The following is a 25,588-nucleotide window of genomic DNA, read 5'->3' as shown; positions in this document are numbered from 1 at the left end:
CCACAGCTAGTTAATCATGCTTTACAGCTGACATTTATAGGATGAGCTCAGTGGCAATGCTATAGCTTCTCTAATAAATACCATCCCTGTCTGATAGTGCTCGGGGAATTGATAAATGCCTCTAAAGCTTGGTTCATTAAATCTACAGTTTAGCACTCATGAAGATGTGAATGTAAAATTCAACACAGCTGCACGACTGCGTCAGGGTTCTGGTCCATCGCCGTGTCCTTAATATTAACGGCGTTTCAACTACATTCAGTTATGTGGCGTACAAACACATTACACAATGTTTATGTGAAGTGTGACTTGTTTGGTCCTGAGATTCGTTTTCTTTCAATTTTGCAATGGAAACAAGAAGTGCCTCCTGTTGATTATGCTGACTCTGAATGTACGAGTTGTTCCCTCACATAACACAAGACTGTGATTTCTATGGACAAAGAGCACCAGTATGTGACGAGACTGCAGAGGCACCCTGCTCAATAAAGTGTCCGCTTGCTGCTTTCAGAGTCATTCTGCAACAACTTGTCACAGACACTCCAGAGATATAAATACAAATAATTTCCATTATCCTGTCGCGGTCCCAGGGCAACTGAGGAGTGACACCCCTGTTCTTAACCTAGCGGGTTGTTCTCATCCCTTAGATCAGGCGCACTGCTGGACAAGTGTTAAAGTGAATCTGCTGGGTATATAAAGTGTGCGAGGGAAACATTACAGATGCAAAAGCAACGTTTTGCCTGGTGGAAGCACTACAGCTTCTCTTTTGTTTAGTTTAACATTCATCAGTCTTGACTTGTTGACAAGGGTGGAGCCACAGCATTTGCAGTTTCAACATCCTGCATTCTGAGCTGAATTCTTCGGAAATGGGTGACCAAAATAAAGTTTTATCTCGTCCCATTTTCCGTCGAGATGTGACCTGGGATCGTTTCCCGAACTGGACAGAACCGAATCGTGTCTTTGGACAGGATTTTGGTCTTCCTCCTTTCCTAGAGCCGAATGACCTGGAGTGGTTAGCCTGGGCGCAGAAGAGGCTGGCATCTTTCTCCTGGCCAGCGTACGCTCAAAGCCCTCTTGTGCCTCCATTCAGCAGTCAGCATCATGCTGCGTTTAACAAGAGTCTGAGACAACTGGCAAGTGGAGTGTCTGAGATCAGAACAGGGCGAGACAGCTGGAGGATTAAGCTGGATGTCAACCACTTCTCACCAGAGGAGATTACAATAACAACCAAGGAGGGTTACCTGGAGATATCAGGTATGATAAGTGATAAAACGTCTATTAATGATGACTGATGATGCGATCTACTGTTTTTAACGTCAGTTTTCTTTTTCATTTAAAGGAAATCATGAAGAAAGGCAGGATGAGCACGGCTCAGTTTCAAGGTGCTTCACCCGCAAATACAAGTAGGTTGTTTTTGAAATAGTCCTTCACTGAAATTCATTTACTTTCAGATGCCAGGCGATTAAATGTCATTGCTTTACATTGCAAACGCATTCTAAAGTTTAGAGGATGAATCGGCGAGATCAAAGCTGAGAAAGAAACCGCAGCAAAAATCTGGTTAAATGAGATGAGCTAATGTTTGCGTATGTTGACACACTTGCTCTCATTTCCTCAAGGCTGCCACCAGGAGTGGACTTGCAGCACATTAGCTCCTCGCTGTCTGCTGATGGAGTCCTGTCTGTAGAGGCTCCTGTCCCCAGGACGTCCATCAGTGGGCCCCCCAGTGAGATTGTCATACCTGTCCAGATCAGACAGGAGCAGGATGCTCAAAAGTGAAACTAGTGAGAGGCACAATCAGATGTAACACAAGCTGTGTGTGCATAACAAAAAAAAAAAGCTAATTTGCTGCATCTTTCAAAATGTGATTCCAATAACTGCCAGCTGGTTTTCTTGATTTGAGTCACTGTGCTGCATCATCACCGCTAGCTGAGGAGCGCTTGACCAATGAGGTTGGAGCTTCAGTATGTGTAGGAGGGTTTCCACAGATCTCTGTTTCAAGAAATGTCAAAGGGACTATTTCTTGAGTAGAACGTAGTTCCTTATTTACTCCTAAATTTAGTCTTACATGCAGGAAGCAAAGCTATATTTAACTCCTTGCTGCTTGTATTTATCATGTACCTCCGCTGGCTGCCGATCAGCCAGGCTGGCTGGGACTTAAATGTTACAATAAGAGCAAGGAGTTACAAATAGATTTGCTTTCTGTCAAGATTGAGGGTTAAAAGTTTTCTAAGAACAAATCTGTACAACAGAAGGTTTCATGAGTGATTGTTAATGTGTCCACAGTGAAAAATGGGTCAATTTTCTAAAAAGCAAATCAAAATCAAACTTCACAAATACCACCAGGGAAGACAAGAACCAAGTCAAAATGTTGACAACAAACATTTGAATTATGAATAAAGCAAAAAGAACGCAGTTATCAGTATTTTTCTTAAGCCGCACCTTCAAATAAATCATTCGCATTTCAATTTCATTCTGGAAATGCAAAATAAATGAAATCCTTATCATGAAGTTTGTCATAAATTACACACTGAGCTTCTTAATATATTATTAACACCAAAAAAAAAGCTATTTATCATCTGTATTATTACTACACTAACTTGAACAGAGCTTACAGGCTGATTTTATAATAGATAAGGAAGTCAGATAACATATATCTAATTAGGTTGCGTTAAAATTCTCTCAGTCTGCAGGATGTGCTTGTACAGGCTTATGAATCTGTCCTGATTTCCAATGTGTTCAACAGCTTCTGTTGTGTAAATAAAATCAGTAGAAATTTCTTCTTAGTTGTCTTTTATTATTGATACATTATTTTATGTTTTGGTCTGTTCTTGCCACAAGTGAGCATAAATAAACAGCAGTCTCTGTTTAAATCTAAAATTTCAGTTTGTGTTTGTTTACTGAAGTCATGTGACTTCCTAATTTCCTGTGGTCACATTTGCTATGGCCACTAGATGGCATCAGTAATTTATTGGTCACTATCGCCACTTGCATTTACAACCCATCAGCTCGGTTCCTCTGGAGAGGACCGCAGGTTCTGCTTCATAGACAGAGACACACAAGTTGTTAAGTGTGTTTTTTTCTCTGTAGTCCAACTATTGCCACATCCAAACGATACTTCACCCAAAAATCATGGGTGTTTTGCTTTTAAAGTACTCACAATAGGTATTTAGAGCTCACAGAGATGTACACGTCCTTGAGACCCCAGAGAGCAGAAAGAGCCAGGCTAATGGTGAGTGACCGCTAACAGAAGCAAAAACTGTCAGACATCGTCCAATTTAAAAACTCTCAAGTGCTTCGTCCGGTATAAACCACATCTTCTTTATCCAGCCAGGCACACAATAACCCTCAAAAACGTCTGTTTGAGCTAAAAACCAAGGACTATGAAAGAGGGCAGATTAGCATAGGCTAACTGGTAAATGTAACGGCTGCTTGCGCTCTGTGCTGCCACGCAGCAGCAACAAACTGGAAGGGTAACAATTTATTTTTCAACTCAAGTCAAAGTGTTTGAGTGTAACTGGGCAGACGTGTGGACGAAGAAGACGTGGATTATACTGGATGATGGTGATGATGAGGAAGTTTGCACCGTTGTTAGCCATCAGCTTCCGCTAGCTTAAAGCTCTACAGACGTGGCTGGCTCCTCTTGCATTCTGCTGTCACAAAGAAGTTATGACCGACAGAAAAGACACCTGTTTGTGAGTAGTCGAAAAGAAAAGTATACTTTTTTGGATGAAGAATTCTTCATATAATGATAGAGGAGTTTTGTTTTTTGTTTTTTTGTTTTAATTGTGTGGCTTTATACAGTCAATTCAAAAATACAGATGAACTGAACAGTGTGAGTCAGGACCAAGAGGGATTTTGGAGATGAAGGGGGAAAAAAATACATTTTAGCAAAACTTGAACATATGGATCCCTACTAAAACATCAAGAAAATAGATAATCTGATGACAGAATGTGATGTTCAGTAACTTGTGCCAGTATAGTATTGCGGTGTCTCTTTAAAGGAAGGGGGAGTGTAGAAGAGGGACAGAGAAAAGAGATGAATAGAAGGCACGAGAAGCACCTACCATGACCAAGTGCGCTGTAAATGTAGGACAGAAATTCGAGTGGAATACAAACGGATCACCACGCGACATATTCGAGGGAAAACCATGTTTGGATGTGCCTTATCTGATCCGAATATTTTTACATACGGTACCACATGCGATCATCATGGGAACGCAGGAAAAGTATTTTTCCTCTCAAACATTTCTTGCATTTTGAAACGGAAAAGAAGAGAGGCAGTAAAATACATCCCTGTGCCATCTTTCTCCAATTATCAATGGTAGGCATTGCATAATTCTCCATTCTGTGCCGGAGCCGTTTGTTTCCTCCTCTTTGGGAAAGAGGAGGGAGGGAAGGGGAGGTGAGGGGTGGGGGGGTGGGGGGGTTGGTGTTGGGGGGGGGGGGGGGACGCCAGAAAATCGACAGTAGCTGCCTTCTCGGTGGTACCTGCAATTGTTTGGCAATGCCCTTTTCTCTCCTAAGAAGGACTTGCAGACAGTAGCGGGGGAGCCCGCAGGGGAAGGATGCGTTTACGGCGGGATGTGTGCTGCATTCAAGGAGATTCGGCAGTAATAGCAGCTATAAGAAAAGCAGCCAGAGCGGAGGGCCTGGGAAGCACCCAGCCCCACTATCTCCTCTTTTTCCTCCCCCTGCAGGACCATGCTTGCGTGAGGGATGAGGCTGTGCACAGGGACACCAGGCCAGAGCTGCGGCCTACTTCTCACAAGAGCCGGTCTCTCGACTGCAAGATCAGTGAACACATTGTCACCATCAAATCAGCATCTTTGGTACGCAGCTTTCTCTCTTCACCGTTTGCATTATAACACAATAACCCCCCCCCACCACCTCTCTCTCTCTCTCTCTCTCTCTGTCAAAAAAAAAACGTATGTGTAAGCGCGTGTGTGTGCGTGCTGGCGGCGGGAGGATGAGGAGGGCAGGGAAGGGGTGTCTGTGTTCTCAGCTGTACATCTGTAGTCATGGCAACCAGATCCTGTTAATGGATGTCATCCCCCCCCCTCCATCCTCAGCTTCCCTCTCTGCTGCTGCCTTGTTTGTGGGATCATTTGTTCCACGTAGATCCTTGACTGACCAGTTTGTCTCGGATTGTGAAAGCTGCGTCATTTTTACACCAGCGCCTTAAATATATTTACACATTTGTTCTTGGACTTCATCTTGACATCATTTATATCCTCTGATCAATATTGATGAACTTGGACGGAATTATGTGACAGCCCTTGTTTAGTTTTTGCAGTCTTTAAACTTTTTCATGCTCTGAACCCTTCAGTGGACCCTCAGTCAGCTGCAGACCCTCGTCTGAGGTGATTTTGCTCGATAGGAACTGTTAAAACTATGGATATTTTGGTTTAGGCTGCATTCAGATGGTCCAGCATCACCGATATGACCCACTAAAATATAAATTGATAGATTCTTATTTTTAAGCAAGTTTTTTTTTCAACTGCGCCCCCCCTAAAAACTCACTGGATTTCCTTTGAAAATGTGAGTAAACAAAATAAATTCAAGTTGATTTTTAATGCAGTTCGACTACGTGCAGCGTCACTGATGCGACCCTCAGAAATATCAAAAAAAGATTATCCTTTTTTTTTTCAAATTGTTGAATTATTTTTTGGGGGCTGATTATCTGGTAAACTATGTTATGTAATAGATAATTTAATATTTTTTAAGACTGTTTTCTCCTACAAATCCACTGGTTTTATTTTAAGAGCACAGGAAAGGGGGCACGTGTCTGAGTTAGGTCAAAGTTCATTTTGTGTGCACATACTTCAAGAACTGTGCGCACAAAAAAATAAGACAATAATTGCACGCAAAGAAGGAACGCATTCAGAAACGCATTTTTCCAGACACAGAATGATTTTTAATTTTGTAATTATGTATTTAAAAATCAGTCAGTGTTACTGTGTTGGATTTCTTGTTTGAATGTTTTTGTTTAAACGAGTGTTTGTGTGTGTGTGTGTGTATGTGTGTGTATGTGTGTGTGTGTGTGTGTGTGTGTGTGTGTGTGTGTGTGTGTTTCTCCGCTTGCTCTGGTTCTTCTATGTTCCGCCCCTTGTGTTCCTCCGTCCAGGTCATCAGGTAGATCCAGGAGCATGAGCAGGACTTTGAGCTGCGGGAGCAGATGTCTGGGTATAAGCGCATGCGGCGGCAGCACCAGAAGCAGCTGATCGCCCTGGAGAACAGGCTAAAGGCCGAGATGGATGAGCACAGGCTTCGGCTGCAGAAGGAATTAGAAACACAAGCTAACAGCACTTACATTGAGCTGGAAAGACTGGCCAAACGCCACGCTGCTCAAACAGACAAAGAGGTAGAGTAGCAGGTGTTACTTATGAATGGAAGTACGGAGTGACTTCATCCACTTCAAAACTAAACAGCCTCTGCACTGACAGCTTTGTCAGTGCATAGATTAATGAGGGGCTGATGATTTGAATGTCCCTCCACAGATGAAGTCAGTTGCAGCTGAAGAGAGGAGGATCCAGCAACAGATAGTTGCTCAGCAAAAGAAAGAGCTGACTACTTTCCTGGAGAACCAGAAGAAGGAGTACAGGCTTTGCAAAGACAAGATCAAAGAAGTAAACAGTGCATCTCTTCCATTATGTCTGTTACTATACATTGAGCCATTCAATTTATTTATTTCTGTATTTTTTTTTTCCCAGGAGATGAACGAAGACCCTTGTACGCCTAAAGAAGAGAAACAGGAGCGTCTGTCCAGGCACAAAGAAACAATTCAGCGCTCTCAGGCGGAGGAGGAAGCTCATTTGTTGGCGCAGCAGCGGCTGGTCTACGACCGCAGCTGTAGGGCGCTCAAACGCCGGAGTGTAGTCAGGAGGCATGAGTTTGAACAGGAGCAGCTGAGAGAGGTAATGTGACTTCCTGTCATCGCACGGCGTAGTCAGGAACGGAGACGATGAAGAAGAGCTGCAACAATTGATCGATTATTTCTATTTTGACGATCGATGAATTGTTCCGGCCTTTTTGTTTTTTTTTGCAAAAATGTCAAAACATTTGGCTGATACTCGACTAAGGTTTGCTCCAACCGTCTGATTCGAGTGCGTTATATTTTTGTCATTTATGTCAGAAAATGAAGTGTTCTGGGTTGTTGCGAGTATATGATGGACTAAGGAACCAATTTGAAACAATTTTTAGGGAAATTGTGATGAACATTTTTCCAATTTTCTTGAAATTTTCTGGATTAAACGATTCTTCAACGTACTCTGAATATCTTTGGCAGAATCGGCAATGAAAATAATTGTTGTTTGAAGCTAAAATGACAAAGAAATCAGATGTAAAAGTTTGGGTTCTCACACCTGTTGTGAACCCCTTTAAAAGTCTTGGCCTGCCTGGATGATGAAAAGCCGGAAGAGAAACACGACAGGTGTCAGCAGCACCCGTCACGAATAGGTTTTGCTTCCTATGTGTGTGACTGAATTAAGGACATTTTTGCTGATTGACGTTTCATGATGTCAGCCTTTTCTTTGGCGAAAGCATTCAGCAGTTTGTATGGCGATTTAAAGTCAGAGGCAGAGGTGCATAATGACAACAAAACAAACCACTGGATCCAGTTATGGCTCTGCTCATAGGAGTGTTTCAGCAACCGCTAACAAACCAGCTTCTCAAAACGGTGCAGAGCTGATTGTCATGTCCTCTTCTCGTCCCAGGAGTTGAACAAGAAGAGGACCCAGAAGGAGATGGAGCACGCCCTGATGATCCGGCAGGACGAGGCCACCCAGGACCTGGAGCGCAGGCAGCTGCAGATGCTGCAGAAGCTGCGAATTGAACTCATGCGACTGCAGCATCAGACGGAGCTGGAAAACCAGGAAGAGTACAACAGCCGGCGGCAGAGAGAACTACACAGAAAACACAGTCTGGAGCAGCGGCAGCAGCCCAGAAACCTCAAGGTGTTGGAAAGTTTAAGTTTCATATCTCTCGGATGTTATTTAGTGACTCTATCTCTTGTAGAATTAGTTTAAAAAGCTCTTAAAAATGTATTGCGTCTGTGTGCCTCGTAGCAGAGGATCACAAGATACATTTAGAATGAAACAGACATCTGGCTGCCTTTCTCTTCTGTACTCGAAACCTGTCTTGTTTTCTTACTCCAAATCAGTGGATCTCAACCTTTTAAGAAAAAAACAAAAACCTCCTCCCACCCAACCATTTGCTGACCTCATACATCTGATCCAGGACTATTGTCTGGTACTGATGTGGAGTCCCTAGGTCACCTGATATAGAAGCTGTCTGAGAAAAAAAAAAGATATATTTTGCTGTATATGAAAGATGCATTTTGCACTGAAAAACTACATATAAATACAAAATATAGAAGGCAATGAAGTACCTTCATGCTCAGGCCCTAATGAAATATCTTAAAGGAGGAGTATCTTATACTTCCTGTCTTGTACGGACAACTGGTTTGGAGGTCCTTGGTCACATGACATGGAAAATATGGGGGGGGGGGGGGACGAACAAGGAATTTTCCAGCAAGGATATTTGAACCTCGTTGGGGGGGGTGTCATGACCCTTAGACTGAGAACCACCGCTAAAAAATAATCAGAATGGAGAAAAGAAGAGAAAAGTGGGAGATCAGATTTGCTCCGATTCACACAGAAGAGACACATCAAGTGTTTGTCTGTCTTGACCCTCCTTTAGACGCTGGAGATGCAAATCAAGAAACAATTCCAGGATACCTGTAAGGTCCAGAACAAGCAGTACAAAGCTCTACGAAACCATCAGCTGGAGGTCTCCCCCAAAGGTGACCATAAGACCATCCTCAAGGGCCTGAAAGAGGAGCAGACGCGCAAGCTGGCTGTCCTGGCGGAGCAGTACGAGCAGAGCATCAACGAGATGATGGCGTCGCAAGCGGTACGAATACGATACGAAGCATCCTGTTGTGAATAGAAAACAACGAACCTCTATAAGTTAGAAAAATGATAGATTCGTCCGAAGGTGGGAGTCGAACGAAATTATGGTCCTGAAGGCAACGTTAACAGGGGAAACCCGAGGCCTCCGCACAGGACTGAGAGATTCCACCCATTGATTTTTCTTCTGCTCTGCCTGTGTTCCATAAAATGACCACAAATCTTACCACAAAAATAAAAAAAACAAAACACAACAAAGCAGTCTTCACCTTGATTAGCAGCTTTTCTAAATGGAATATAAAGTTTTATCATGTGGTGCTAAAATTCTGGTTCAATTTTGTCAAAAAATAAATAAAAAACACCCCCCCCCCAAAAAAAAACAAACAAACAAAAAAGGAAATAAACTCGGTTCATATTGTGAAACACTGTGTTGTGAAGCTGTATCCAGTCTAGCATGTGCTGGTCCCACCATCAGCTGCCCGATGTGTAGTTTCTCTTGTTAACTGTTGCTGTTGTGAACAGAACCAGAGATTTTGTGTCCACCAATGGATTGTCGTCGTTTCCGTGTGGTTGCGTGTAATTTTAACACAATAGGTGCCCTCAATACCACACAGGGGGGCCGTAAAGAGGTCGAGGAAGGTTTTTATTCTGTCTACCAAAGATCTTGATTCATAGAAGAACAGCTCAGCAACATGAGGCAACCTAATCATGGTCAAATTGTTTCATTTGTTGTTTTCCTCCAGCACCAGCCACCTTCAGAAAAAAATTCCCCACACGGTAGAGAAAAGGTTGATTCCGAGCTAGAAAACCACAAGTTTTAATGTTGCCAAAGAAAGTGTTTTTATTTCAATGTTTAAAGATCATTTTCAGGATGTTTCATAGGGTTTTTCGATAATGTTATCCTAACTTTAGGATAAATATTCTGGCAGTAAATGAAAAAACTTCACCAAAACCATAAGTACAACATTGCATATAATATTCTCAGAACATTTTCTACTCATGTTTCACACTTCTACAGCTATCACGGACTTTTCCCCATCGGATGCTCACTAGATTTCCCTTTTGAGATGAAAGGAATTTGTAATTTAAGCAAGTTGCTCATCTTCATTGTTGCTAATACTTTCTGCTGATGTGTGTTTGCGACCGCTTCCGCTCTTTAGATGCGATTGGAAGCGGAGCAGGAAACCGAGTGCCAAGCTCTGAAGCAGCAGCTGAAGCAGGAGATGGAGCTGTTGGACGCCTACCAGAGAAAAACCCAGTCACAGATGGAGACCCAACATGAGCGAGAGCAGCAGAAACTGGAGCAGAAGGTCTCCATACGCAGAGCCCACCTAGAACAGAAGGTAGATTTAACATCAAAGCCGTATCTTAAACGATGGAGGGGGGGTGGAGGGTTGGAGAGTGACCTCAGGAGCCGACAACACTGGTTCAGTGTTCGGATTTGGTTCGGTTGGCTGGAATATCTGCATATTTCTACATGAAAACAACTTCATTACCCACCCAAAGGCAGTGAAAGTTTGTCCTTGACACATGGAGTTACTCTGGAATAGACGACAACAGCGGGAACCAAGTTGTTGCTCGTCACCTGTCTGGATCTGTTTGATTTATTTCAGCCATAAAAACCTGCAGCGGCCTTGTAAGAAACAGTCAGGAGTCATTTGAGAAGTTCAATCAAAATCAGTGCTTGACACTGACTTCTCCGACCAGTTGGGGGTTTTGTGCAGACTGCAATGCAGTCATAGTAATCCAAGTACTGCAAAATCATTATCTTCCTATAAACAATCATTGATTTTCTAACGACCACATTATAAGAAGCCCTTTTATTATAAAGTTTATGTAATCAGGTGTTTTCATCCAGACAAGAAGTTAGAAGAGACAGAAAGTCCCTCAAAAACATGCAGACAACGTGTGTAACGCTGGCGCTCGCGTCCTTCGAAGCTCCTGAATTTAACATTGATCTGAATAATAGTACTACACACCAGTTAAAGCTTTCATGCTGGAATGGAAACTTCCCAGTTGAGAATTGCGACAAAACTCCAACTCAAAACTCCAAGTGCACGTAAACAAAAAAATCATTGCGGACACAGACTGACGATGATGAAGTGCAGCCTTCTTGCCATTTTCTCAAACAACAATATAACAACTGTGTTCATCCAGCCACATGAACAGATTACTTTGAATACTCAATATATGTTGCACTTTTGTTCCTGTTTTCACTTTTTTTTTTTCCTTTTGACATTAAGAATAACGTTGATAAAAATCCCAGTTGTCTCGAACGCAGCGTCGGCCCCGCTGTGTCTCCTCACCCGCTCAGCTCCTCGTGCTCGTCGCTACTTGTGTTGTGTTAAAGTTGTCCTGCTTCTGTCTGTGTCAGGGACCGTCTGCGTAGTGCAGCCAGTTAGTATCAGTGAAGCTAGTGGCGTTTAGTTGCCGTTGGTTTTGTCCTGCCTGTCTTGTTTCTCCTGCTAATTATATTTCAGATTTCCCTCTTTAATTGAAGTTCTTCCATTTCCCTCCAGTTTGGCTCCAAACGTGACAATGTCCGATGATGATGTTCTTCATGAACGAGTCATTAGACAGGACGTTGTGCATCATCAATGACATCACCTGAACACAGGGATTAAAGGATCCAGTTCCTCAGTTTATATTAGGACAATCTCCTGTATTTTGATGTATTGAATTTTCTGATATTCTCTTTCGTCTCACTGGTAGCTGGTCAGAGCTGGTGCTAAAACTGTAGCCGCCACATTTCCTGCTAGCAGACGGGTTTACCAGCCTCTGCTTCCATAGCAGGAGTGGAATCTGAACGGTGCATATCTTTAATTACAGATCGAAGAGGAACTCGCTGCACTTCAGAAGGATCGCAGTGAAAGGATCAAGCACTTGTTGGAACGCCAAGAAAGAGAAATTAACGCTTTTGACACAGAGAGTAGAGGTCTGGGCTTCGGGAGCCTGGGATCTCTAGACTTCCCCAAAGAAGACAACAGATGAAAGTGGATTTATCTTTGGAGGACAACATATCTGTGCCCTTTTCACGTCCGCTCGGCCGTTTGTCACAACATCCACGGTGACAAAAGCTGGATAACTTTCTCTATTGCTTTTTTCTCTCTTAGATCTTCGAATCATCGAGGTGTTTAACCGTGCAATGAGAACTTCTTTAGTGAAACATGAAGGGAGGCAAGTAAAACAAAAGAATCAACAACAACAACAACAACAACAACAACACATCAGTAAAAATCAAACCTAGTCAGTGTTACTCAAAAGTTTATGTGTTAAAATAAGACTCTTTCCTTCATGCCTTTTTTCTTTTCTTTTCGTTTTTGGTACGAATGGAATAATTCAGGAAATTTTAGTCAAATGGGCACTTTGATATTTTTCCGTAGAAACCCATCATGTTCATGATGCCTAATGTGTGTGTGTTACATGGAGGGACGATGTGGAATGTGAGCTACGGACACCCCCCCCCCCCCCCCAACCCCAACCCCAACCCCAACCCCATCCCAGTGGTGATAAGCTGCTTTGACTTTTTCTCCTTCATTTTAAATTATTTTTTATATGTATTTTACTTTATTTAATGCTCAGAATGTGATTATTACTGTACGGGGTCACTGAAGTCAGTTTTTTTTTTCCATTGAAACCACAAGTTTTTAACCATATTTTCATATTGTGCTTATGCATACCGTGGTCCCTCACTTTTCTAGGCAACCGTTTCTTTCTTTAATATGTAGGATCAATTGGCAGTCGCTTGATCAGCCCATTCATCACAATTCAAGATCCCACTTGGTAAAACTGCTTATTATTGCATGCACTTTAAGGACAAATTCAGGTTGTGAAGTGAAGCATGAATCTGTCAAGAGATTTTAGCTGTTTGTAAATAAAGTGGTCATAGCATTTTTAAAAAAAAGATTTTTATTTTAAGCCTCTGGAGACTGGACATGAGCGCCATATTTGATAAGATAATTTCACAAATGCCTTTATTTAAGTTGTGCCTGAAGCAGATTTCAGTTACGTGTTTGTTATGTATTATAGTTTTAGGCTGGCACCATTCCCCCCCCCCCCCCCACCCCCCCCATTTTTAAAAAATTTTTAAAACAATTTTTTTTCATTTCATCTAAACTTGTGAATCATTTGATGTTCACTAATCAAAGTTCTTGTAAAGGAAAATGGTGAGAATTGTGCTGTATAACTTTTGATATGAATATTTGTACTTGAGAATATAGCTAGAACATACAGACGCCGGTCTACTACTGATAAGAGAGCTTCAAAGATTTTTTTGCTTCACTCTTGTTTTTATAATGTAAACAGACGGTCACACAACAGCTGAAAACACTGAAACCACTAGACTCTCAGATTGTATCAACGCTGGTAGATGGAACCTCCCACTCAGCATCGTGATCGTTTATGGATCAGCGCTTCTGTAAAAGCAAACACACCCGGGTCCGGATGGCGTTTGAGTAATTGGTGTCTAATGATCAGATTTACACTTTTTTGCCATGTTCATTAACGGTCATTGAACAGGTTGCACAATGTTTCCATTTCTACTGAATGGAAAGATAATTGTTTGGTGCTTAATTTATGATAACACCTTTAGCCTTGTAGTTTTTTGTCTTGGAGAGACGATTGCTTTTTACGAAATGTAATTGCGAAAAGCATTTTGAAACCCACACGACTAAGTTTTTCACCCATGATATATTTAGGGTAACCCTCCCTCCCTCCCCCTCATGCAGCGAAACCCTCTAAAAATGTAGTTATAACAAAGAATAAATACTATTTTATCACAGGTCACTTTTTGAAACATTTAATGTGGTGGTCTCGAATGCAACCCTGTCATTATCCGACAGGTTTTTTTTTGTTCGTTTTTTTTTCTTTTCTTTTCCCTGTTTTATTTCAGAGCGCGACTTGTATTATGGCCGTCACAGGGCCGAAAAACTAGAGACGTGTCCCGTCCCCCCCCCCCCGAATTAAAAAAAAAAAGTATTCTAAAAAGGACGAGTATAATAACGATATTTAGATATAATTTCCGATGGCAATAGAACTCAAATGCTGTTGTTTAAAAAAGAAAAAAGAAAAAAAAGAAGAAAATTTGAGTGTGTTCTGAAGTTGAATGACTCCGCTAGATTTTTCAGCCTTTTACATTTTCACAAACTTTCTGAAATTTGAAAAAAAAACCAACAAAAAAAACCAAAACAGTTTCTAGTATGCAGTAAGGCCTTTTGTCTGGTCACATACTAACTGAAGCCTTGTGGACAAATGGTTCTATTTAAAAAAAAAAAAAAGTGCGATTGGGGTCCTTCAGTGTCTTGAATAAGGTTTGCTTGAGAGCTTCAAAAAAAAAAAAAAGTTATGAACCTTGTGTGAATTTTAAGTGAAATTGAAAAAAAAATGTACTTAGTTAGAATAAAGGGGACTTTCCTAAACAACCTTACTCACCATTTCCTGTGCAGTTCAAACACAAAATAAAAGAGATTCTGTTGAAAAAAAAAAAAGACAAAAATTCTCAGTTGACATCCTGCATCCTGTGACATTGCAGTTCTTGTTGTCTGTGGTTGACTTTCCTTGTAATGATTCCTCTGTGGTTTGTGATAATTTATTGTAATATACTGCACATGCGGATCAAAGATGGTGGGGGTAAACCTAAGAAGAGGATGAGGGAGAGAAATTCTACCGCGCAGCATCACACTTTTACTCGGTTTTCTTATGTTGCGGGGTTGGCTTTAGGTGATATTTGGAGCCTTTGTGTGTGTGTGTGCGTGTGTGTGTGCGTGCGCGAGATATGCCAGCAAGTTTATTTAAATTGTGTGTTACCCGCCTCACCACAAACCCCCCTTTATCCCACGGGGTGAGTGGAAAGCCCCGAGGGTGGCAGACAGAGAGGTTACCTGAAGTAGTGCTGATACGGTTGTGGTGTGTTGAGTTCCCCCTTGTTTTTTTTTTTCTCAAATAGTCTGTGGTTTCTCTGCAGCATAGCCTCTTGTGTTAAACCAAGACTCTACAAACAAGAAACTTAAAAAAGAAGAAGAAATAAACTGGTCGGCTCTCTCATCTACTCATAGAATCAGGCCTGCCGTGTGACCTCTGTTTGACCCCGTGATGTAAGCAGCTGGTGAGACACATCCTCACGAAGCAGAAGTGACCATCATTTCTAGAAGTGCCACTGACGACAATAAAAAGTTTGTATCATTGTCATATTTCACATATTCTCAGCTGGTTCCTCTTTGTGTCGGACCAAAACAAAACACGGGGGGTGCGTGAGAGCACATTGTTAACGATCTAATATGAATGAGTAATCCGTTAGCTGACAGACGCTTCATCTTTTGGCGGGATGACGCCCACATATTGGTGAAGGAGGCCCAACCTTTTACGCACATGTAAAAGTTTCTGATTGAGAAATGCATTTCCTGTATCTTTGCCAGCTTCCTGTGCAAAATGCTCACATGTTGTTTCACTAACAGATTTTTGAGGAGTTTTGAAGGAACAGTCCATTGGACTAAGCTCAGTATTAAGGTAGAGCAGGGTTTGTTTTAAGCGTGAGAGACTGTGCAATGAATGGAAGAGAGATGATATTAGATCATCCATTTTCTGCCACTTATTGCTGTTAAGGGTCGTGGGGGGGGGGGGGGGGGGGCTGGAGCCTATCCCAGCATCTATGGGTGAGAGGCAGGGTTCACCCTGGACAGGTCGCCAGTCCATCGCAGGACCAACACATAGAGACAGACAACCATTCACACTCACAGTCACACCTACAGTCAATTTAGAGTATCAATCAGCCTCGTCCTCTCTTGATGTCTTTGGACTGTGGGAGGAAGCTGGAGTACCAGAGAGAACCCACACAGGAACAGGGAGAACATGCAGACTCCACACAGAAAGATCCTGTGATTGAGCCGGGGCTCAAACCTGGAACCTTCTTGCTGTGAGGCGACAGTGCTGACCACCGCACCACCGTGCTGATGTTAGATGATTTCATCAGTATTGCAAACAGACGTCATGTATGCTGAAGTTATGTAAAATAGCGATATTAGTCTACTTTGACTGGATTATTGAGACATAAAAACATATTTATGATCTCACAAGTATCCAAGAATGAGCAAAAATAAACTGTACAGAGGTGGGGGGGCGCGCATTTCTCTATCAAGGTGGAATTTGCGAGTGAACAGGTTCTGGTCTCTGAGGACTCGTAATGATTTATTCAAGTCGTTTTAAAAACACTCGGCAAATCTCATTAAAGTCTCTCACTTGAAATTTAATTTTTTTGTTTTTACTTCACTTCCTTTAAAGACGGAGTCATTCTGATGCACAGCGAGGAAAAAAAAAACATGGAAAAGGGAAACGGATTAAAGTTTTTAAGGCAGCAAAAAACTTTCACTATCACATTCCACTGCAGTAACGTTCATAAAGACCGGTTGGTGGCCATTGCCAACATTCATTGAGACTTAAAGAAAGTGAAGTATGTAAAAATTGCACATGGCGCAACTTCCTCACACTTCTTGACTGTTTTTTGGTAAACAGGTTGAATCAGTACTTAGTAATTTAGAGTGCCACCTCCAGACACGCGCTTGTTTTCAACCCTTATTTCATCAAGCAGAAAGTGGAACCGTGCAGCTTTGTGAAAGATGCTGAACTCACCTACGCCCTCTGGAGGACATGAGGAAAAACACCACGATGCCAAAGGGTAAAACAGTTTCTCAGCCCTGACGTGTCAGCTACTTGTCTGTTCTCAGCATTCTTCCTCAAATGATTGAAACATGCTATCATGCTTTTTTTTTTTTTGTGGTTACGTGACTAAACAGAATGTGTGAGTAATTTTGATATCATGTATGATAAGACGTGTTGATAATCAGACTACATCCCTAAATGTCTCCTCACCAGACGGGCATGTCTGGACGTTACCCACATATTAAATAGGAGACGAGAAAAAAAAAAAAAAAAAAAAAAGATACACATGTGAAATAAGGAGGAAATTCTGGGAAATTTGGTTGCCTCACAAAGAGCACGTCATTTCCCCCTATGACAAATGTGTGGTTTCTGTCTTCCACAAAAAAAAAAAAAAGTTTTAAAGGAGTGTGATTATGACAAGTCTGCACAATTTGCCTGTGATACTGAGCGGAGAATGAGTGGTCATGAAAAGAGTATGAATTTTCAACAGTTTATGGGATCAGCAACAAGTAAGTGTTTATCTAATATTTCTATTTAAACTACCCAGCATTAAATGCATGCACATTTTTGTGGTTTCACAGCAGTGTGTGTCAAAGTTTCACACTGAATTTCAGTACATTGCTGTTTCTTTTCAAGTTTACATTTTACTTTCATCAGAGAAGCACATCAGCATTAAAGTGTTGCTGTTGTTTTGGGTTTTTTTTTTTTCAATCCAACCAATATTTAAATACATTTATACTTCCTCTGGTGTAATGTTGACTGATCTTTTTTTTCCCTCTAAGTGTAGATTCTATTTTTACATCTATTGCCCGCCACTTGTGGCTGTAAACCAAAGTTCCCTTGACAAATGAGATGTAGGATAACTAACCAGTTCCTTTCCCCTCAGCGTTACTCTCTCTCCTGCTGCTTATGGCTGTTGATTCAACAAAAACTGTGGCAGCAAGCACAAACCGACAGAGTGGGAATTCTCTGCAACAGACTTTGAAGCAGGTCAGACTCATCCAGAAGGAATCTGTTGACCTCATCAAAACGTATGTGAGTAACAACTTGAATCTGTTGTTAAATCCTCCTCTGCTTGCTCAGATGTACTTTGTTTTTTTTTAAACATTTGCTGACTCTCCAAAGCCGTATCTGATTATCTTTTATTCTTTGCAGAGAGCCTCTCAAGGAAACATGGCGGAGCTCTTCTGCAAGGTGTCCCTTAACAACATCCCTGACCCAAACATCTCTGGTCTGGAGCCCTCGGAGAGGATAGTGAGCGCCTGCACACACCTCCAAGCCTTCTTCCCACATTTAAAACGGGTGTACGATCAGCAGACAGACTTGCAGCCACCTGCGAGCCCGCTGCTGACACAGCTCAACAATGTCATCACACGCAGCAGGAGGCTGAAAAATAGCATCGGTAGCTTGTATGAGAGCATCTTCCCAAACGTGCCATTACCGGATCCAGCAGAGGGACCCACGCCTCTACCGCCGTCGCAGACCGTCTTCCAGCAGAAGGTCTATGGATGTGTGGTCCTAAAGACTTACAAGGAGTTCCTGATGAATGTTGTTAAAGAACTACGGAAGCTGAGAAGCAGAACGTACTGACCTTTCCAGCGTGTCACCTGGTTAATAAGGACTTTCGAAGAACTGTGAGTGTCAAAGTGACAGATACATCAGTGTGTAATGGAGCCTATTTATGGTATTTAATATTTATTAGTGTGTTTCTAATCAGAGGAAATCTTTTAAGAACACAAGAGCACAAAGGTGTCTCTGCTATGTATTTAATATGTCTAATATGTTGTGTAAAGTTAACGCAATTAAATCATGTCAGCGCAATTGATTTCTTCAGTTTTTTTTTCCCATTTCATGTTTACATACAAGTGAGGGAAAAAAAAAGAGTTCTCTGTGTGCAAAAAGCGCAGCAGATATTTAGCCTTGAAGCATCAGGTGCTGTATTCTGCAGTTCATCACAATGGGTTAAAAGAAAATCAGGAAGCTGCTGAGACGCTGACGGTGTGATATCAGCTCAGAATGATGCATGTGTTCAACACAAGGCTGCATCAGATAGGAAAGATTTCATGAAACTGGCGGGCCGTCTGGCCAGTCACAAGGTGTGGGTGTGTCTGGGTCGGGTAACTGTAATGTCGCATCCATATATAGATGGAGACGTTAAGTGTGTGAAGGGTGGCAAACTTGGAGAAAACAGAAGCTGAAATTCATGCACGAGAACCTTTGCTTCTTCTTTAAAAGGGCGAGCATCAGATGGTGATTGCTAGTTTGACACTGAACATAAAATAAAATAGTATTTCTTTTGTTCGAACGACACCATGCTTACCGAAAGCCTCCTAGATCACAAGCTCTTGGGAAACTGGAAGTAAATGGATGCACTCTGGGTCATGAATCAAGTTCCCTTTAATAACTCAGCTGTATTTAAAGAACAGAAAACAGGGGCTACCTCCGGGCAACCGACTACCTTCGTTGCTCATTTTAACGTTAACAACCTAGAGGACATGAGAGGGAGTCCAAGTTTACAGCAGCAGTGACGTTTTAGACTGAGGAAAACCAGATGACCTCCACTGAGTCAAAGCCAATACAGGGAACAAGATGCAAACCACAGCAAAACTAGAAAGCACTCACACTTCCTCCACAGCGAAGTTTTGGCCTCTGGAACTATGGAGCTCAGACCCTCATGAAAGTTGCAAGCGGTGGTGAGCGAGGCCTGGCAAGCATCCCAGCGTGTGTCAGTTCTGTAGAGAGAGAGAGAGGGAGGGGAACCCTGCTAATATTTACGTGAAAGAGCAGACTAATGCTGCAGTGTGGTGTTGATATCACTTGTGTCCACTAGGTGGTACCAGAGAACAAACACGGTATGAGTACATCATGTGAGGACAACAAGCTGTAATTGTGATGTAAATGAAATCACGGTTGCCACGTCTGGCTTATTTCCTGCAACCACTATGACTGTGACTGAAATTCAGCTTGATGGCGTCATCAGGTTGGGAAAACTGCATATGGAGCCCGTCTGCCCCCCCTTTTCGAGTCAACAGTTCATGACAAACACTTGGTGTTTGTTGCTTTCTCAATAGAAATGAAAGTCTCATTGAAAATGTGAAGCTTGGGGAGGTCTGACCGTGTTGGTTACACTTCCCTGGTCTACACGTGGATATCAACACGGGCCTTCTCAGTCGTCACAGCAGCACATCATCAAGGTCCTGAAGCGTTTCTGACCAGATCTGGGGCCGATGTGGTCAACCCACTTCCAGGAGTACAATACAGTGTAAAAAAACAAACAAACAACAACAAAAAAAGTTACTTCCTGTTGTCACCAGGTGGCGCTATAACTGACCTGCCTCCGAATTTAAGGCTTCATCCCTTGGCCCACACGCCAGTCCTCTACTAACCCCTCTACTAAATTTGGTCAAAGTTTTTGCATAATCCTGCCCACTGTAATCTGGACCTCCTTGGAAGAGCAGAGCCGCCGGTGACCAGAAACTCACCCGCCGCCATCGCTATGCACCAAAGTTAAAACGTATTTCTTTTGTTCTTGTTGTGAAAATCTGGTCAACCGCAGTATTGTTAATGAGGATGGCCGATGCGTGAAAGAGAACAGATGCTGTCTGTGTTCAAAACAGAACCTGAAACACATTTGCAGACCATATAACAGACGACTGGATCCGAAATCATTATCAACCACATATTTCATATTTTATTGCAAAGTATGTACAGCTTTACAAAATAAAACCTAAATGATAAAATATCCCGGACAGCTATTCGTGATAATGATTACTGAAAAACTTCTTGACATCATACATCATCTTAATTACCTCTTACTGCAACAGCAACAAAAAAATATTCATAAATCAGGTGAAAGATGACTATTATTCCACGTGCTTTACATGTTCAGGCCTGTGGAGGGCAGCGTCTAACAACTACTGCAGCTGTAGACCCAACAAGTGCATCAGGACACCAGCCGGTCATGTCAGAAACTAAAAGATAAGTTTAACATGGATCCAACACGCAACACAGAACCTCAATATTATGTCAGTGACATCAGATGATTAAGAAATTAAAGTAACAATGAATGCAAAGTAAATATAGGCCGTTTGTAAATGGAGACAAAAATGTGCAAGTCTAGCTTGAGTTGTGGATGTGTTCTTGAGTGTTCACAGTTGTATTACAATGGTAGAAATGTGTCAAATGTCAAATTGAAAATGACTTTAGAATATATGGAAGGCTAACAGTATTCAAACATCTAAAGGGAAAATGAAAGGAACCATTTATATAATCTCCAACACATGTTCTGATATTCTTGCACTGTTGAGTTTTATCTTGTAGATGAGATATCAAGTTTCTTTGGTGCACAGAGCTTTGTGGTTGTATTTCAGAAGCCAAACAAGCTAAACACAGGGTATGCAGTTACAATCTTACAATATCATAAGATACTCCATCTTTTCTCGCATCGCGACTCATTTCCTTCCTCCATATCAGAAGTGCCCATCGTAAATTAACCGAGTCGTTTATTGTGCAAATGCAGCGTGCGGTGCATGCAGCAAGTTAAAGATGCTGCAGCGTGACAGCTGATAAAGGCCTTTTTAAATAACTGTTTAAAGTATAGAATAACTAACTCTGATTATGAAACACATCTAGATATATTTAAAGAATAACATTTCTATCCCTGATTATTGAGTTACTGATTTATGTCTTTAACAGTTTACGGTTCCTCAAGCATCCATGTTTGCGTGCAAGTGTCTTATAGTCTGTAACCTCAGACGTGCATATTTGATTATTGCTTCGTCCAGCTGATTGTTATTGAACTGGTCATAAGAGATTATTGCTAACATTTGAATGAACTATGACAAATACATCCAGAATATACATGTTTTCTTAAGTTTGCATAGTTCTTCAAACAGGGGTAAGGCATATATATTGAAAGCAAGCGGCTAAACTTGGCGTGGGAAACTACATATAGTTCAGAATACGTTGCTACTCGGTGAGATCAATATGATGTCCCCAGTGGTTTTCCCGTAGTACCAACCTCACTTACACAGCGTTGTCGTGTCCATGTTTAGAAAACGAATGTTCATTTTCGATTCAATCTCAAAGCCGTTCAGTAACTGCAAGAGAGACACGATCAAGCATTAATCATAAGAAAACATATGACTAAACTGCTAATGTCACCACAGACCTCTGGAAGTAGTTAAACTCAACTGTACTTTCTACCAATACAATTATTATCCCTTATATTACAATTATACTAACAGATTTTCTTGCATTTAGAAAGAAAAATCCCAACATTTTGGGAAATCAAGCTTATTATCTATGTATGCTAACCCTTCCCACCCACTACCATTCATTGTGCTGAGCTAACTAGCATTCATCTGGTCTCTGAGGGTCTCCAGCGCAGCTCAGAGGAGAGGATGTCTATCTCACTGGAGGATGAAAAAAAAACCCTGTATTTCCGCCCCTTGAAATGCGTTAGCTATTTACTAGAGTTTAAAATGAAATCCAGTCAGCGGACCAACCTTAAGAAAATGCTCAAATGTGATTCCCTCATAGAACTCATCAGGTTCCTGTGTGAGAGAGCGAGAACTGAAAGTGAAGTTATGCTTGCGAACACTAAATCAAACGTCATAATATCTGGAGATATGACAGCTCACGTACCATGTGACCCACAGATATGCTGGCCACTTCCAACATAGCCGCATCAGCTATGCTTTTGGCAGTTTCCTTCCCCAGCGCTCCGCTGCGAGACAAGAGCTCCTCCACCACCTTGACGGATGTGAGCAAAATAAAGAGATTATTACAGCGAGGACAAGGCACCAGGAGGAAGCGAAACTCCCTTCTGTCATGATGAAGTGTGTTACATGAAGGCAGCTGACTCTTGAGTGGTGGAGAAAAGCCAATTCCTACTTCGCAGATCCTTAACTCAATGATATATGTGTGTAAAAGTCGGACCATTGCAAACGTCTCACGGTGCCTGCATGTAACACTGCAAAAATACCACAATGGAGTTGTATACCTCGGAAAAAAATGTACCTGTTACGGTAACCAAAGAAATCTTTTCATTTCATCCTCGAATCACAGTGGATGTTTGTGCCAAATTTGAGGAAATTCCTTCAAATCATTCCAGAGAAACTGCATTATTCTGGGGGTCAGTGGCTTTGATTGTTAACCGCCAAAATCTTTTTTATTTCATTCTCAAGTGCCGCTGGATATTTGTACAAAATTTTAAGGGATTCCGTCGAAACGCTCCTCAGATATCACGTTAACAAGGATGGGACAAATGTTGCTTATGTGAGGTGAGATTGAACTTAACCTTTGACCCCCCAAAATCTTCTCAGTCAATCCTCCAATCCCGGTGGATGTTTATGCCATATTGAAGGCGTTCCTGAGGTACTGAGCTAACAAGAAGGGGAGGGACTGATGGACGAGCAGAAAACATAATGCCTCTGGCCCACTGTGGTTGAAGAGGCATAAAAATCATTTCTCAGTATTGAAAGAAAAGGTGATTATTTCTGTTTATAAAAACAAAACTTAATTTAGTCAGAAATGTCCGTTGATGTGCACACGAGCTCACATGTCTGTATTCCTCCAGGGTGATGGTTCCATCGTTGTCTGTGTCATGCATGTTGAATAAAACTGCAGACGAGACCGGACAGCGGCCGTTTCAACACCACAGATAATACCAAGCATGTGATCAGGAGCTTCACAATGAAACACACATCTCAGTTTCTCCTGCCTGACGCTCTCACGCTGCTCCTCCGTCATGTCCACTGACGGCGGCCTGAAATGGGACATGACCACCAGGAAGTCCTCGAAGGTGATCTCCTCGACCGTACCGCCCATGTTCTGCCGAAAGTTCCTGAGGACATAAAATCAAACTGCTAATCGTGCATTCAGAGTTTTCCTTTTGTTCCACTTTGTATGAAACTGGAAAACAACACCAATAACGCGGAATAATGGGCTGCACCTTCTGTCAAAGAAGGCCTCTATGATCTGCGAGCGGATGGGGTTGCACGCCAGGTCGGGGATTCCGCTGAAGTTGTCTCTCCTGGAAAGAAAGAAAGAAAAAAAAAAAACAGCCCATTGCCTCACAAACAATAGAAGATAATTACTGTCACAGGATGAAAACTGCTGGCTGATGAAGCCTGCTGAGCAGGTTTCTATTGCCAAAGAAAGTTGGCAGCAGCTGATTTACTGAGAATGGTCTGGAAAAAACGGAAATCAACGCTGAAAAAACTTCACGTCAAAAGACGACGGGGATTCAAAACTCACCGGAGCGTTTCTTCATTGTGGCTCAACTGCTTGAATCTTTTATGCAGGACACCAATCTGCTCACATGAAACTGGAAACATAAACAGATCACAACCCTGCTGAAGCGCACGCAGATGAATTTCATCTGTATGCATTTATGAATGTGCTGAAGAAATCCAAATACTGTGAAACAGTACACATGAAAATCGTCAAAAATAAACCAAAAAAAAGCAGCCAGTTCAAAGCGTACTGATTTGAATATTCATATCTCATGCAAAACCCCTTAGTTTGTTTTGTTCACTCGCTGCCATCACTTAGACACTGGAGAGGAATTTTAAGCAGATATTTTTGGCACATAAACCAATGCATATAGAGACAAGCCAGAGTTCAGACGTGATGGAGAATATTTAGGCTACCTGTCTTTTTCAAAGCTTCCACCAACAGGCTTTCAGTGTCTGATCCATTATTAAATGTACCTCACTGTAAACTGTGTTAAGTTACACTTGCATTAATAATTCAGGCCTCTCACACCACAGAGCTGCAGAGCATGTTGGTAAATAATCACGATCTATCGACATCAGCTTTCCTCTCTGAGACAGGACTGGCAACACAACACTAAGACGACCATTCAATATGCAATAGGTTCGTGTTTTTAACAAGAACAGAAAGATCCCAGACAGGACCGATATTGTCACTCACAGCCCGTCTTCTCCGCCAGATCCGCGAATTGTGGCTGAGCCGGGAAAGACTGCAGAGCCCCCATCCCACCGCCGCCTCCTCCTCCTCCTCCAGTCCGGGTCAAACGGGGCCACAGCGGGTCAAATACTAACCGAGACACTCGGACTTGATGTCAAATGTTTTGGGGATCGCCCATTTCTACCTTGTTGAACAGATCCGGGTTGAGTCCTCTGCGGTCGCCAGGCAGGTTTCATCTCATCGCCGCACACAGCGCAGCTACTTCCGCAACAACTCCTGATGACGACACACTCACCAACAGGCTGGTTCTGCTGCTGCTGCGGCGTTTAATTATTGATTCCGACTTTTTATTTATAAGGAGAGCTGAGTCAGACCCGTGTGCTACTGTCCACCGACAGCAGGTGGAGTGCACGTCCGGATGATTTAGAAATATATTAAACTGAACAACTCGTAACAGCAAATTATTGATTACTTATTTGTTTAACCTGCCACAAGGGATCAATTTCCATAATCTAATTCACACACACACACACACACACACACACACACACACACACACACACACACACACACACACACACACTCTCTCTCTCTCTCTCTCTCTCTCTCTCTCTCTCTCTCTCTCTCTCATACATTGCCAATTTCCCCACAGAGGGATGAATAAAGGTTTGTCTTATCTTATCTTATACATATTCACAGTATAATTATAACATAGATGTATTTAATAGATTTTTCTGCCCGTATCATTTGAAGGCATTTAAGAACTTTTTTTCATCTCAACATGATGAGAAAAAAATCTGAATCCATCTTGCATAAATAGTTTTATTGAAGGCATTGCGAATTGTTCAGTTTACATCACAGGATGTTGTTTATCATTATGACAAGTACATTAAAAATACATTAAAATATGAACAAAGACAGAGACAATGCAAAAAATGAAATGAATTTAAAAAAGAGCACAGGAAGATTTAAGAAACAGGCTGGTAGCAACAGGTTTACAGAGCAAGAAGAATATTAATTGCTTTGTGTTAAATGGAAACAGAAGCTTATTTACTTATTTGTTTTCCCTGGTTTATGCAGTCAAATTTAGATACATGAAG

The 25,588-nt window shown here is 41.9% G+C and overlaps 4 protein-coding genes across 6 annotated transcripts; 3 read left to right on the top strand and 1 right to left on the bottom strand.

The window, feature by feature from the left end:
* The first annotated feature begins 860 nt into the window (after nt 1–860).
* Nucleotides 861–1,770, top strand: LOC147244006 (heat shock protein beta-1-like). Its single transcript, XM_086188245.1, has 3 exons — nt 861–1,248; nt 1,334–1,397; nt 1,611–1,770. The coding sequence occupies exons 1-3, from the start codon at nt 861–863 to the stop codon at nt 1,768–1,770; spliced, it is 612 nt and encodes a 203-aa protein (XP_086044371.1).
* A 2,246-nt stretch (nt 1,771–4,016) lies between these two features.
* Nucleotides 4,017–15,232, top strand: taok3b (TAO kinase 3b). The gene is made up of 9 exons (XM_086188241.1): nt 4,017–4,315; nt 4,692–4,823; nt 6,119–6,355; nt 6,492–6,620; nt 6,705–6,908; nt 7,707–7,946; nt 8,692–8,904; nt 10,061–10,243; nt 11,730–15,232. Exons 3-9 carry the CDS (start codon nt 6,170–6,172, stop codon nt 11,889–11,891), a joined length of 1,317 nt encoding a protein of 438 aa, XP_086044367.1. The 5' UTR covers nt 4,017–4,315; nt 4,692–4,823; nt 6,119–6,169; the 3' UTR covers nt 11,892–15,232.
* On the bottom strand, nt 9,729–24,754 carry tescb (tescalcin b). Of its 3 annotated transcripts, XR_015110475.1 has the most exons (10): nt 24,492–24,754; nt 23,814–23,883; nt 23,509–23,589; nt 23,261–23,400; nt 23,116–23,177; nt 22,200–22,307; nt 22,061–22,108; nt 21,583–21,652; nt 19,176–19,285; nt 9,729–10,231 (listed from the first exon to the last, which is right to left on the bottom strand). XR_015110475.1 is itself a non-coding variant. In XM_086188244.1 (9 exons), exons 1-9 carry the CDS (start codon nt 24,553–24,555, stop codon nt 19,787–19,789), a joined length of 651 nt encoding a protein of 216 aa, XP_086044370.1. In that variant the 5' UTR covers nt 24,556–24,754; the 3' UTR covers nt 19,308–19,786. The 3 variants fall into 3 exon arrangements, 2 of the variants coding, with proteins under 2 accessions (XP_086044370.1, XP_086044369.1); XM_086188244.1 differs by lacking the exons at nt 9,729–10,231; nt 19,176–19,285 and adding an exon at nt 19,308–19,794; XM_086188243.1 differs by lacking the exons at nt 9,729–10,231; nt 19,176–19,285 and having other exon boundaries at nt 19,920–21,652; nt 24,492–24,749.
* m17 (IL-6 subfamily cytokine M17) lies at nt 16,944–18,366 on the top strand. Its single transcript, XM_086188242.1, has 3 exons — nt 16,944–17,062; nt 17,440–17,588; nt 17,709–18,366. Exons 1-3 carry the CDS (start codon nt 17,008–17,010, stop codon nt 18,141–18,143), a joined length of 639 nt encoding a protein of 212 aa, XP_086044368.1. The 5' UTR covers nt 16,944–17,007; the 3' UTR covers nt 18,144–18,366.
* Nucleotides 24,755–25,588: the final 834 nt, after the last annotated feature.

The sequence above is a fragment of the Aulostomus chinensis genome, chromosome 19 (genome assembly GCF_037954235.1).
Source record: "Aulostomus chinensis isolate RoL2024-O1b breed Wild chromosome 19, RoL_Achi_v1.0, whole genome shotgun sequence".
In the NCBI taxonomy this organism is placed as follows: domain Eukaryota; kingdom Metazoa; phylum Chordata; class Actinopteri; order Syngnathiformes; family Aulostomidae; genus Aulostomus; species Aulostomus chinensis.
This window is presented reverse-complemented; position numbering and strand designations above follow the sequence as displayed.

What these genes read in the sequence shown, in the direction of transcription:
- LOC147244006 (XM_086188245.1), top strand. Translation starts at nt 861, where the DNA reads ATGGGTGACCAAAATAAAGTTTTATCTCGTCCCATTTTCCGTCGAGAT. An exon ending in GGGTTACCTGGAGATATCAG is followed by an intron (nt 1,249 to 1,333) that starts GTATGATAAGTG and finishes TTTCATTTAAAG; the next exon opens with GAAATCATGAAGAAAGGCAG. An exon ending in TGCTTCACCCGCAAATACAA is followed by an intron (nt 1,398 to 1,610) that starts GTAGGTTGTTTT and finishes CATTTCCTCAAG; the next exon opens with GCTGCCACCAGGAGTGGACT.
- taok3b (XM_086188241.1), top strand. Translation starts at nt 6,170, where the DNA reads ATGTCTGGGTATAAGCGCATGCGGCGGCAGCACCAGAAGCAGCTGATC. An exon ending in AGCAGCCCAGAAACCTCAAG is followed by an intron (nt 7,947 to 8,691) that starts GTGTTGGAAAGT and finishes ACCCTCCTTTAG; the next exon opens with ACGCTGGAGATGCAAATCAA. An exon ending in GAGCCCACCTAGAACAGAAG is followed by an intron (nt 10,244 to 11,729) that starts GTAGATTTAACA and finishes CTTTAATTACAG; the next exon opens with ATCGAAGAGGAACTCGCTGC.
- m17 (XM_086188242.1), top strand. Translation starts at nt 17,008, where the DNA reads ATGAGTGGTCATGAAAAGAGTATGAATTTTCAACAGTTTATGGGATCA. An exon ending in GTTTATGGGATCAGCAACAA is followed by an intron (nt 17,063 to 17,439) that starts GTAAGTGTTTAT and finishes CTTTCCCCTCAG; the next exon opens with CGTTACTCTCTCTCCTGCTG. An exon ending in TTGACCTCATCAAAACGTAT is followed by an intron (nt 17,589 to 17,708) that starts GTGAGTAACAAC and finishes TATTCTTTGCAG; the next exon opens with AGAGCCTCTCAAGGAAACAT.
- tescb (XM_086188244.1), bottom strand. Translation starts at nt 24,555, where the DNA reads ATGGGGGCTCTGCAGTCTTTCCCGGCTCAGCCACAATTCGCGGATCTG. An exon ending in TCTGGCGGAGAAGACGGGCT is followed by an intron (nt 23,884 to 24,491) that starts GTGAGTGACAAT and finishes TTATGTTTCCAG; the next exon opens with TTTCATGTGAGCAGATTGGT. An exon ending in GCATATCTGTGGGTCACATG is followed by an intron (nt 22,109 to 22,199) that starts GTACGTGAGCTG and finishes TCTCTCACACAG; the next exon opens with GAACCTGATGAGTTCTATGA.